The sequence below is a fragment of the Thermobia domestica genome, chromosome 5 (assembly GCF_964235325.1).
Source record: "Thermobia domestica chromosome 5, izTheDome1.hap1.1, whole genome shotgun sequence".
Lineage (NCBI taxonomy): Eukaryota > Metazoa > Arthropoda > Insecta > Zygentoma > Lepismatidae > Thermobia > Thermobia domestica.
Genome location: NC_137458.1, coordinates 252,791,373 through 252,805,809, shown reverse-complemented (window position 1 = coordinate 252,805,809; position 14,437 = coordinate 252,791,373). Strand labels below are relative to the sequence as shown.

The window sequence follows — 14,437 nt, the reverse complement described above, 5'->3', positions numbered from 1 at the left end:
TGTCCCTTGGTTGATGAGAAGTAAAATTTTATAGTACATATTTTTAATATTTAAAAATCAAATTTTAATTTAAGTAATATTTAAATTTATATATCATAATGCGAATTGTATTTTGTCAGATCCTTCATGGCTACATGGTTAGCATACGCTATTTATGGGTGCGTTATCCGTGTTCGATTCTCAGCAGGAGTTTACGTTGTTCGAATTCTACGTTAAGTTCCAGGTCCATGTCTCATATAGCTTAGGTAACAGTAACCCTAAATCTAAGCAGTCAAATGTATTTTCACAAAAAAAGGGACATTTAATTATAGTCTAACAATAAATCAATAAAGTCATGGTCGTCATTAAAGTTCCAATTCATTTCAAAGACTACTTTTTCACATATGTAAATCAACAGACTAAAAACAAAGAGGGAACAGGTACTCTACACTCTTAAGGAAGCTCGTAATAGCAATCTAGATTAGATTAGCTTCAGTGCTGCTAAATTGCGACTCTTTTTTTTAGGGAAGTCTGACTAAGAAAGATATTTCCAATACCAGTTTTTATGAGAACTATCTATGACATTTTTTTTCTTTTAGTTTAACGTCTCATGATTATATTTTGATTCTAAGGATTATAATGATGGAATGAAGAAGGGGGAGAAAACGGGAGAACTCCGAGAGAACACCCAGGCATACGATGTTTGCACACCACAAAGTCCACTTGGCGGGAGCTAGGGTCGAACCAGAGGCTCTCAGGTTACATTGGATGACTCTACGACTGAGCTACTCCAGCGTCTGTGAGATTTGTAACGAAACTTCTCCTATCATTCGCGTCTTTAGAGCGCAAACGTTCTGTCCAACTTTTTTTCGAAATTGAGATATTTATACTTATAGATGGCCCATGATGAGCTCTTTCACATGGCGATAAGAAAGCAGACGAAATCGTTATTATTTACAAGAAATAATGGATGAAATATTGTCCTATCCCATATGTCCTCCTATATCCTATGTCTATTATTTTTGCTCTCCTGTAAAATTTCTAAAATTGGACATAGAACCTTTGCGCTCCAAGGACATGTATATACTCATCATTATGATATCACTTTATATAAGAATCTCGTTCGCTTACTTTACTTCTTTCCTCCACAGATATATACCAGACATTCCTGATTTATATTTGATAATCCCTCCCTAATATCGTTCAATACTCTATGGGCCCACCTAGAGTCACTTTCAGCTTCTTATTAAGATTTTGACTAACTAATGATGCTAACTTTCTTATTTTGGAAAAACATTACTGAACTTAGCAACTATTTATATTCGGAAAAGGGCAGTCACGACTTTTCTGCACAGTTATCCAACCACATTAAAAGTAATCGAGGTAAGACAGAATGGAAAGAATTAAATAGTCAAACTCTTAATACAATGCTAGAAACCAATCTGCATAGAGCCCTATATGCTTTGATTTTTCTCCAAAGTTAGTTAATATGATTCATATCATGTATTTTTTAAAAAATCATCTTTTATTGGTTATTGAATGTTGAACTATATAATTTAATTAATTCTGATATTTTAGAATAATCATTCTATGTTGGCCTAATTAATTCTGATATTTCAGCATATAGCAAGTGCATATCATAATAATTATTACACTCTAAATATTCATAGGGTGTCCAGTAATTTTATTCTGAAAATCAGGAAGCACTATACATGCATTTCCCATAACTCACACATCAATTACAGACCTCGTACTTAAATAATACCGCCCTTAAAAAGCATTGGTCACTTCCATCAGAGATAAGTACGAACCACTGAGAAATTCAATAATTTAGAAACATGTAGGCCTATATTATAAAGGTATCCAAGAATGTTCTGTTGCTTTTTCTGGAGGTCTGTCTGCAATAGGCAACCGTGAGTTCAATGCGAATGGAGATAAAAAATGAATTGAAATCTTTGAGTTTTGCGTCCCACGGTTATGCCGGTTAGGCTAAAGGAGACTGTGATGATGAGTGATGAATGAAATGGTGGAATGAAGAAAGTGGGAGGAAACGGGAGAACCCCTAGAAATCCCACGCACACGGTGTTTGTCCACCACAAACTCCACTTGGCGGGGGCTGGGATCAAACCCGGAATCCCAAGCACCAGAGGTGAACGCTCTACCACTGAGCCACCGCGGCCCACGAATAGAGATAAGGCGAAGGTCAGTTGTTGGGTGGGTATATCCAACATACTACCTGATTGTGAAAGTTCAGTTACATCGTGAGCTTGGGTAAGGACAGAGTCAACATAAGAGTTACAGAGAGCGTCAGAAAAGCGTCTACGCTGTACGAGTTCAAACTGGTGTCAAACAGCGCTGCAGCGGGATGGAGGATATGCCAGCCCTTTGCTGAGGGTGTCGTGACTACGCGGATAGTGCAGCGGTGGTTCAACAAGTTTAAGGACGGTGACGAAACACTCGAAGACACACCACGTGCCGAAAGATCAACACTGTACAATATGAAGAACTTCAGACAGCAATTGAGGCGATTAGTGGCCAGACATGTAAGGAACTGATACTATAATTCAGCGTAAGTGAAGTAACCATTCGGCAGTACCTTCATCAACTTGGGAAGCACTACAAGTTTGGTCGATGGCTCGCATATGATTTGACTCCGGGCGAGAACGCAACGCGAGCAGATACTTGTGTTTCTTTGCTGTCTCGTCTGAGGAAGGAGCCGTTTCTGGGCAGGGTGTTGGCATGTGATGAGAAGTGGGACCTCTACGAAGCTCCACGGCGCCGTCATCATTAATGAGCTTCCCATAAACTGGTTCCAAAACAGCGGAAACCTGTGTTGCACCAGAAGAAGGTCCCCCTGTGTGTTTGATGGACTGCTCGCGGCATCGTGCATCGGGAACTGCCACCTGCTGGTCAAAGCATCAATGTAACTGTGTACTGTCAACAGTTGAGCCCTCTTCAAGAAAAACTCTAAACTCTCTAGTCAGCACTTCTGAATCGCAAAGGGGTCATCCTGTTACGGAACAACGCTAAGCCCCACGTGGCTAGGATGAACTGGGACACCATTCTACGCCTTGGATGGGAAACACTATTGCATTCGCCTTACTCCACGGATATTGCACCGTTCTATTATCACCTGTTCCATTCCTTGAACAATCACCTTAGAGGACGCCAGTTCAAATCCACTGTAGAGGTGCAGAAAGCACTTGATACCTTCACGGCCCACCAAGTTCTACAGCGATGGAATCCATGGCCTTCCAAAACGTTGGCAGAATGTCGTCGATGTTGATAGGACTTCTTTTAATCTTCCAGGTACGTCTTACGTGACATCGGTGTTCGAAGGTGTTGAGTGAAAAAGCAACATAACTTTCTTGGTTAGCTTTGTATTATTATTATTATTATTATTATTATTATTATTATTAGTAGTAGTAGTAGTAGTAGTAGTAGTAGTAGTAGTAGTAGTAGTAGTAGTAGTAGTAGTAGTAGTAGTAGTAGTCGGAAACTTCACAACGAGAAACCCTATAATTTATACTGTTTAGCAAACATTGTTAGGGTCATCAAGTCGAGGGGGCTCAGGTGAGCAGATCTTGCGGGCAAAATGGAAGAAAGTGGGAATGCTTTCAAAGTTTTAACTGGAAATCCAATCGGGAAACGACCCTTATTAAGACGAAGGAACAGATGGAAGGATAATATTAAGATGGATCTCACAGAGATAGGAATAGAAAGTAACAACTGGATAAAGCTGGCTAAGGATAAAAGTCAGTGGAGAGCTTTTGTGAACGCAGCATTGAACATCCGGGCTCCATAGGCCATTGAGTTAGTTAGGTGGTGTGTACCTTGCAGGCTTTCAAGTTGAACACGTTTAGGATAAAATATGCTAAGGAATTCTGTCATTGATAATTAGTTAAAAGAAGTTTACTGCGGGATACTTAACAATAGCATGATTCATTGTGTCTTGTACGCAAAAGAAAAAAAAACTCTAATTTGTTTGATTTTCGCTTGAGGAGCAAAAACTGGCATGATGTGTAGTGAAAGTTACTTCAGCAATTTATTGATAGCCTTTACATTATGCAAATGGTCTATTGTTAAAGATCTAAGAAAGAATATCTCACTTTAAAAAATAGAAAGAAATGAGGAGAAAAGCGAAAGTTTCGTTTGGTTATCCTTGACATATACAAAGATTCAGCCTTGACCTTGAATTGATGGTACTAAGGAACCAAGAAGTTTCTACATTCTAAATATAAGTACTAAAAATTTGACGCTATGATTTTACCTTTGAACTGACCTGACCATTAAGTTTCTTTCTAAACCTTTTCGATGGAAGGTTATAAGTGGTGCTTCTGCTAAAACCACTCTCTCCACTGCTACTAATGCATTCAAGAATAACAAGTTGTTTTCTCCTTCAAGCGCATGCTTTTAGTACGGAAGATGCTGGGTACGATTACCGATAGTAGAACATTGAACGCATTTCAGTGATTGAGAGCCCATTTAAACTGTAGTTCCAATCCATTCTCAAATGTTTTCAACTACTAGAATCGGATCTTTTCGAGATATGCTGGAGTTCAAAATGTGCGCACATTCCTAGCTGTTTTTAAGAACGGTCTAGAATGTGCAACTAATATTACATATTGGATATGCGGGGTTACGAACAATAGGTAATAAATATCGGGGCCACGGAATGGCTGTGGGGACATTCCTTTAAGGATATACTTCTTCTTCCCTTTTCCCCCAGGTTTTGAATTAAAATGAGGTAACGGCAGGTGCTTATAACTAGTTGGGAAAATACATTCTTCACTAGCTGAGTCTTTTCTATAGATCTAAAGAAAGATTAGCCAGGTACAGTGCTTTAGTAGTAGAGCGCTTACCTGAGGTGCTAGGAGTTCATGGTTCGATATCAGCCAAAATAAGATTGTAGTGGAGAACATTGTGCCCGTAGTTTCCTCGTGGATTTTTCATCTCCTTCCACACTCTCATTCCACCAATTCTTTCACTGTAATCCACCTTCATTAATCATCCACCTTCTCTTAGCCTAAAAGACATGTCTGTCGAAAGTAAAACTAAAAATTTCAGTTCATTTCAGGATGACGTGGTAAATGTGAAGAGACGCCTTTCCAGCAGTGGATGGAGGAGAGTTTCGTCGCACTCACTAATAGGAGAATTGGTTCAGGGTAGTGTGTCCTTCTTGGTCCTCAGTTGTGACTTGAGTTAGGCAAAGTTGTGACTCAAACTCCTCCTTGATATCCAGTTAGCTCCCAGAAACGAGCTGAACTCTGTCGAATTGTGGTCTAACCGTAGGACTTGGTACATTGTTATCTTGTCACTGCACCTAACATCAAAAACAGATGTGTACTTGCCTTAATGCTCCGATACTGGAAACTCTTGTAGAGTTCCACTTGGTATGGGAGCTTCCACGACCAGTATGTATAAATGGTAGATGGATTTTCGCTAATTGTAGTACTCTTCCTCGGAAGGATTTAATTGTAAAATATTGGAACTTGAACGAAGCAATTGCAGCCCAGGCTACATTTATGGATCAGTATAAAGCATAAGGAAATTGTTTTTAAACGTGGAGTCATATTAACTCAGCCCTGTCGGTAGAAAGACCTACAATCTGTTGGCCAGGCCCTATATAGCCCCGTTGTTGACAAAAAACAATGATAAAAATTAACGAAGAATTACAAGAAGTGCCACATTAACTCTGGCAAAGACAATCAAGTGAATGACGGGAAATTTACTTTTACAAATGAATCTGTGCTGGTAGTGAAGCAGTCAGTATTATATAACTAACTAACTAACTCTGTGGCCTATGGAACCCAGAGGTCCAATGACGCGTTCACAAAAACTCACCATTTACTTCGATCCTTAGCCAACTGGATCCAGTTTCTACTTTGTATTCCAATCCCTGCGAGATCTATCTTAATAGTCCTCCCATCTGCGCCTAGGTCTTCTAATGGTCGTTTCCGATTGGTCTTCCAGTCAAGACTTCGAAAGCATTTCTACTTTCTTCCATCCTAGCTACATGATCTGCCCACCTGAGCCTCCTAGACTTGATGACTCTAACAATATTTGGTAAACCGTATAAATTAGGTAGTTCCTCATTATGAAGTTTCCGCCATTCCCCATTCCCGTTCCTCTTAGGTTCTAATATTCTTCTCAGTATCTTATTCTCAAATACTTTCAGTTCATGTTCTTCCCTGAGAGTAAGCGACCATCTTTCGTAACCATACAGAACAACAGGCATGATTATCGCTTTATATATTTTAAGCTTCAAATTCCTCGACAGAGTTCGCAACGACAAGAGATTTTGAACTGAATGATATTATATTCCTCTTGTAATTTAAATATGTAACTTTTTTTAGGTTTAACCAAAATATCTTATATTTGAGATAAACAGATGTCAAAAACTGTAATATTCTAAGGCTTTACATATATTCTCATACCTTTAGTATTGGAAGTATATATTTCCGCACTTCAACCATGTGAGTTTTTAACCTCACCAGTATATATATATTTTTTTAGATTTAACCAAATAACCATAATTCCATTAACCTCCAGAATTAAATTTAACCTAAAAAAAATGTTGCGAAACATTATCGGTTCCTCATAGAGAAGAATGTAGATTTTTAGTATGTGTTTTATCTTGGAACAAGTGGCCATCTGTACCAATATTAAAGAGCTTCTCTGTCACCCTACTCCTTTCCCTTATATCGTACTGTTACGGAAATGATGAGCACATTTAAAATTTAAAGATGAGAAAGAAAACTGATAATACCTTAATATAAGACTTTTGTACGTGTATAATTTTCTTAAAACACATTTTTCTTCTTTCTGAACCAATTTTCGATCCTTATTTTAACTTTCTTTTAAAATCTCTTTAAAAATATTAACGATATTTCTATTACTGTTCCATTTACATGTGAATAAATGGTAGAAATATAATACAGGATTTGAACACTCGTAGCACCTATAAAAAGATCTATGTAGAGTTCTTGCTTAAAATGATATTTTTGCAGACATAGGAACAGTTTGGTATACAAATACCCTTATGTCCTATCGTCCACTTAAAAGTAATTACGTCATAAAAGCAAAACTTGCCATGTGAAGTTGCTCCTACCATTTTAGGCTAAGTGTTTTCAAGAGACACAAAGCTGTTTTGTGTTAAAATGGACACAATAATACCTCCCTAGCAGCTACACATAACTGATTTTTTTTTCTGATGACTAACCAACCATAACAAATAATGCATTCGTTCCTTATTTTTCCTATAAAATTTTGAATTTTACACACAGCGGATTTTGAAGGCACAGCGATGTTACTAACTAAATACGAATTTTTGCAATTAAAGCTGAGGTAACAGATTCTTCTTATTTTACCACGTTAATATTTTTTCTGAGTATAGTGTCCGCAATAATCCTCCGAAGCTAAGGAATGATGCTAAGGGATGCTAAGAATGGTGAGGTGAAGCCTGTCCGGTATCCATACGTAGATACCATAAGCGATGAGAAATTTTACACAGCTAACGGTGAAGTGATTGAAGCGAAGCGAAACGAAGTAATAAGAAATGATGAACAAAAATACACAATAATAGTGTACTTCAGCAGGCTTCCACTTGGGTGAAACCCACATAGTGTTTCTTCACCACAAGGGCCATTTGACGCCAACTTGGTTCGAATCGTTGACATCTCCTACCAGATATGAACACTCTATCACTGAGCCACTGCTGCGTCATAATTTTTCATGAACGAAAGAAAAAACTAAGTACCGTTTCAGAACTATAAGTAACTTCCAAGGCCTACAGAGAGGGAGAAGTGAGTATTCGAAATGAAACCTACTTTAGAGCTAATATGAGGGAATGTCATAAAAATATAATTGTTTCGTCGCGAATTTCAGCCCCACCTAAAATTTTCTAAATAAAAACTTTAAAAAAAAAATACAGCCTATTTGGGGCTAACATGCTACTGTATATTTATTTACTTGTTTCCTGTTCGAATTATTGCCGACAAACCGATTCGTTAGTGGGGAAATTTTGCAACAAAAGATACAAAAAGCCCCTCCTCCTAGTATTCAAGTTAATATCCCAAGATTTGTCGCTTGATAATTAGGAAAATTCCTTGAAAAATATCGTATTGGATGACTGGTCTCGGAATTTTATCCTGGGACCCTTAATTGAAAGATAAAATGATATGCACAGATGCATCATTGAAAGATACGTTAATGCGTTGATAAACTGTCGGTCTGTTATGGCAGATCTGTAGTTTAACCATCCTATATGAGAAATTGCCTATAAGAGGCTATATGCACTCTATAGGTTAAGACAGGACCTAAATCACAGGATACACTACCGGGAATAGAACCCGTATTTTCTGAACCCAATACGTACTTGCTATTCATATATCCGCGAATTATAACTCTATTGTAGTAGACTAAACTAGGTAGTATTAGATTTCTTTCTGATTAAAATTATATCGTTGCTTATTTATCTTTTCCTCCAGAAAATTGCTTAAATTTAATGGAAACCCACAATTTAGTACGCAGAAACAAGTCATATAACTTCCACTAGATTCCCACACTGAAAAAGTACTGCTGATTGTTATTCAATACTTTTATGAGAAAGATCGTTCTTATCCATAATTAAGACTGTTGCTCGCTCCAAGTGAACTTTGTAGTGGGCAAACGTCACGTGTGTGGGTTTTCTCGGGGTTCTCCCCACTTTCTCCTACTTTCTTCATTCCACCATTTCATTCATTTTTCATCACCACCATTTCCTTTAGCCTAACCGCCATAATCGTGGGACGTTAAACTTAAAGATTTAATTTCATTTCATTTTAATACTGTCTCCCTTGAATTTAACCTATTCGCCGAACTTTCTCTTTGATAAAGTTCAATAAAGAAATATTACAAAGAAGTTACTTTTTCAATTCTTGAGTAATTAAAATCCCACTTAAAATAAAACTACTACTAAATAAGCTGTTGCCTAATCATTATGAGCATAATGGTTCTGAAAATGACTGATAAACCTTCATTTCTTTATTTCACTTGTATTCAGATGCAGTTTGATCATTCACCTCTTTGAATTCACTGATATATTCTAAACAAGGTGTTGTGCAAAATCGTTCGGATCGCTGTTCTCTGCTGGTTAAAATCGTATTGAATTGAACACTCTAAATATTTATATTTAACAAATTTATTTATTTATTTATTAAGTTTCTTCACTGACCTCCAAAGTTTTATACAATGGTACACAACAATCCCCTGCCTGGCGACATCTTTTAGCATCAGGCAAGCAAGTGATGGCGTACGTGGCGACATTTTTTTTAGCGAGACTGTTTAGTATTAGGAATTACAATACTAAGACTGCGTTTATTATCAGGAATTCTCATTATACCCCTTTTATTTCTACAACCGGCAATACACATCTGAAAATGTGGTTGCATAAAATTCGAGGATATTACAGTTAGTCACAGGGTACATGCTTTGGTATTAAAAATTTGCGTAATGTTCCCTTCAAAGGCAATCAATAAGAGCCAAATTTCTTTTACAAGAATTATGGATGAAGACAAAAAAAGCAAGCATTCTAGATTAAATCATAAGATAGGGAGGAAAAGTTAAGAAGTTCCCCTTAGGGACTGGCCAAGGAGACCAATGGGCTGAGTATATGAAGATAAGAACTACGACACTCATGGTATTCGATATTCAGCACCAAAGTTTGGCTTTTTTCCCTTCCTATGTTATATCATGTACCCAATTTAAAAAAGCTGGGCGAATCTCAGAACTAGATTGGAACACAAAGGAAGAATGAGAGAAGTATCCTGCCCCCAGAACAGATCAATCCTAAGTCACTTCATTAGTGAGTATACTATTTACTGACTACGCTAACCTTACTCTTAACCGCAGCGGTATGATTAGTATCAAAATAATAATGAATCATTAATAAGTAAAAAAAAAAACATAGCTCTATTATTATGGGCAAGCTACAGGAGACAGGAGAAACGTACACACGACAATTTCTAGAATTCGCCATATATAGGAGAAGATTTCGTGGTCAACTACACCTCCAATCAACTGTACATCACCAGAGCTCACCGAATGGCCTTTGTTAGTGATGAATATCATGAAGTGAAACCACGCTACTCTGTCTCAAATACAAATCACTATTAATTACAACATTAAGACAGCGATCAAAGATAATAGCAATTCATTATCTGTTTAACCCTGGCAATAACACGTTAGTAAATTATCGCTTCAACTATACCACACGATTTCAAGCCGTGTTACCCAAACTGTACTCCAAAAATGTTGCATTTCGGTCAGCATTATTCTCTAGAACTAATTCGTGCCAATATCGATGTTTTTGAATTCAATTACTTCAATTTACAATAAGACAGAATGATTTAAAAAGTGGAAATATTGCTTTTGGTAGTCCAATTTTATTACCAGTGAGGAAAAAGGCATTCCGAGAGAGCATGAGTTCAAACTTGCCTCAACAATCTTTGCTTTTTTTCTTCTCTGCTGTTCTACATAGACCAGTTTGTATATTTCAGTTTCAACAGTCCATTAATAATTATTAATATATATATATATATATATATATATATATATATATATATATATATATATATATATATATAGTTCCGTTGTTATAAATGGCTATAATAAGTCTCAATCTAAAATAGGCAAACAAAATAGAATTTCAAAAATATAAACAAAGCAAATTATCATGGCTAGTTGTTTAGAAATATTAGAAGTAATCTAATTCTAACGGGCAAGGAATACCAGTAGAGGCGAGGACTCCATTGCCTCGCTTTGATTCTGGAAGGCGTTGATTGACGCAACACGTCCGAAAAGTGTAGGGAGTTATCGTCAGAGTTAAAATAACAATCATATTCCTCCTGGCACCTGTTAATTTATCAACTATGTTATGAAGTATGTAAGTTATTTAAGTTTTAGCAAGAATTGTATATTAAGTTATCCGAACAGTATTTCTGTGCATTTATAGGTTTTTACCCCTTTACACAGGCGAACCAATGGGTGTTCACCGGGTTTGGAACCACTCTAAATACTTCGTAACTGTTTTTAGATAATATACTTGTTTTATCTCCACCAGGGGAGCACTCACGGGGTTTCCACTTTGCATTGAGTTTTTCCAATATTTCGACTTTGGATCATTCCTTGAAAAGTTTATGGGTACGCACCTGCCTCTGTCGTTAATTTAACAATGCTGAAATGACAGTATGATTGTCAGTTATTGCAAGTAATTTTAGTGAAAGACGGTTTAATGTAATCAGCTTCAATTTTCTTCAAATAATCCTTCAAAGCATCAGACAATTTATGTCCTTATTACTAACATTTCGAACTCGAGAAACAGGGGCGTTGATTTCTGAGTAAATGGGAGAGGGACGGGAGTTCAAGTGAATGTATCTGAATGTCAGCTACCCAAACAAAGATCCAAGCAAAAATATCCAGATTTCAGGTGTGCTCAATCAAATTTGGAAGGCCTGGGGCCCCTTGATCCCAAGATCAGCATCCGTGATAATTAGCCATAAGGGCAAACTTTCAAAGGAAATATTAATGCAAGTAAGAATGAAATCAACGACGAAATGGAAAGTAGATTAATGTACGGAAATGTATATTCCAACACTTTACAAAACTTGTTACTTTTGTGACTTACAGCGAGGAAATAAGGATTTTTTTAAAAATAAGACCTTAACTAAGACGTTATGCGGTATGAATTGATTGACACATAGACAGAAGAACAGTTTTGAGAAAAAAAATTGGTACGAACAAACTGGTGACCTTTAACAAGTTATCTTTTACCAAATATCATACGAGTAGTAAAATCCATACGTTTGTGATAGAACAAACATAAACATGCGAAAGATACAAAGAGTTCTAGTAAGACAGAAGAAGATCTTTAGGTAGATTAGTTGAAGTTAAGAATATATTACAAAGTAAGATGTTAGGGTAGAAGAGATTAACAAATCTAGAGTTGATCCAATAGAGAAGATTGTTTCTGTGGCAATAATTCATCAGTTTTTTAAACCATTAAGGTAACTCGTTGGATGTTCAGGTAGCATTTTTACAAGCACGGGAAATAGGCAGAAAAATTGGCACTAAGTCTAACTATGTAATGAATATCAACATCCAATGACATGCCGAAACTGAAATAAAGCCAAGCGTAGTGTTCAGGTAGTCTATAAACATTCCTAGTCGTTGCTTTCAGATCTTAGTCTACAGATAAAAGCATGAAATTATTTTTATACGTATCTAATAAACTATTTACAGAATGTAATCACTTGAGACAGCAGACCAAGGCTTCAAGCAACGTTACACAGAGTAATTTAAAGAAAGAAATTATTCGGAGGCAACAAAATTCCTTATTCAACAAGAGATTAATGTAGTTATCCCAATAGAGTCCTGATTTTGAAGAAAATGAAATGAATAGGCAATTTTAGGCATTCAAGCTATAATATATGCAATATAGAGTGACATAAGGAAATTTAAAGTTTACTGAAGTTGAAGCATGAGAGTCAGACGAACTTCAATGTATTAACTTTTATCATATGTCCATTTCAACATTCCAGTGTCTAGTTATCACTTACAGCTACAGAAGTGAATATCTTCTGTAAATCGCTGTGGCTCAGTGGTAGAGCGTTCACCTCTGGTGCATGGGGTCCTTGGTTCGATCTCGGCTTGCGCCAATTGCACTTTGCGGTGGACAAACACGATGTCCGTGGGTTTTCTCGGGATTCTCCCGTTTCTTCCCACTTTCTTAATTCCACCATTTCATTCCATTCTCATCATCACCGCGTCCTTTAGTGTAGCCGGCGTATTCGCGAGACGTAAAAAATAAAGATTTCATTCTTCTGTGAATCAATTTCTTCAAACCCTGTGGCACACACGTATTTCAAAGAAAACCGTTTTAGTATCTCTTATTCGAGATCAACTTTTAACGAAACACAATGCAGATCATTAATCTCTAAATTAATACTGTATTTGTCATATGTAGATTGCTAAATGGAACAATGTGATGCGCCCGCTACCTGTAAGATCACTTCTTGGCAGCAATACAAACATAACTTTAGTTTTGAAGTGTTTGCTAATCTGGATCTGATTACGCTTCAAGTGTGATCTTAATGATACTTATATAGAACACTTAAGTATGTTTGCAAACCAAATACAGTCAAGAAGACATTAAGAAATATGTGGTACTTAGATATTGCTCGTGCAAGAAACCTGGTTCAGAGCGTAGTTAATGAACTAACATTACAAAAAAAAATATGTTGAACTAATTAACAAATCAAAGTCAATGTCATTAACTGTTGGCCACCGTCCATAAGTGTTCTAGAGTACGTTGATTATATTTTCTGTTTATTTTTGTGTACCTAAATTTCAAACACACTTACAGGCACACGCACTTGTTTTAATGCTGGTTTTTCACGCTTCTCTCGCCTTGACCTGATATTTATATAACTAGCACCAAACATATTTAATTTGCTGTGCAATGTTTGATTTAAGAAGTTTTTTTTTTTTTAGGACACACACATACACTATGATGATCTTTTACAAGAAGCATTTAAAAAAAAAATAAACACACATTTTCACATAGAAAGCACATGTATGCAAAAAAAAATATATATATATATATATACATTCCGAGTGGCACAATACGAACAAATGTATACAAAATACATACCAGCTTCATCCTGTCGGTATGCGTTGTAGTTCTTGATATGTGTTTTAGTAATAATAAGATGTTGTTTAATATCCACAGTGTGTCTACTCTGTGTTACGTGTACGCGAGGTGTTTAGAGAATGATGGGGTAGTCGGCAGGCATTTATAATCCAATTCATCCTCTCCCTCTCTCTCTCTTTTACCTCTGTCCCCCCCTCTACTATAGACTTTTGTGTGTCCTCCTTCTTAGTTTTTTTTTTTTTTTTTTTTTTTGAAAGGGACATCTATCCCTCAACGAAGATGATGATGGAGAAAAAAAAAGATAAAGAATTGCTCATTGCTTTTTTTTCTTTAATCAAAAAAGGTCACCATCATGGTCTGCGGGCAAAGAAGATGGTGTGTGACTTAAGAGTAACCGAAGGCCTTTCCTTTACCAATAATTGCCGGGGTGGGGGTATTTTGGGAAAGGGGAAGGGGAGGAGGTATGAAGAAGAACTATTGCCAGTGACAGACGCATTAAAACAGCGCATCACACTTGTTGTTTTCTTCGTTCTTCTTCTTCTTCTTCGTTTTGTTTCATTTTCCTTACTCCCAAACCACTTAATGTCTCTTCCTACATTGGCTTCGACTTACCAGTATTACCCGATCTCACTCTCTGCAGTCTTTGGCGCATAACCATCCCAACACCAACACTACCTCAAATTAACACACACCGTATACTGATGTGTCGTCGATGTTATGTCACGGTGATTCAGGGCTTTAACAAAGAAAATACGGATGCCAACTTAC

At 36.8% G+C, this 14,437-nt stretch overlaps 1 protein-coding gene across 1 annotated transcript in view; it reads right to left on the bottom strand.

Annotated features, from left to right (window-relative positions):
• Window positions 1-13,819, bottom strand: part of LOC145686550 (endocuticle structural glycoprotein SgAbd-8-like) — a 36,594-nt gene extending 22,775 nt beyond the window's left edge. The window contains exon 1 of the mRNA XM_081759987.1: window positions 13,670-13,819. Coding sequence (XP_081616113.1) covers window positions 13,670-13,678 — 9 coding nt within the window. The 5' untranslated portion in view covers window positions 13,679-13,819. The remainder of the gene's footprint in view (window positions 1-13,669) is intronic.
• Between the last annotated feature and the right edge of the window lie 618 nt (window positions 13,820-14,437).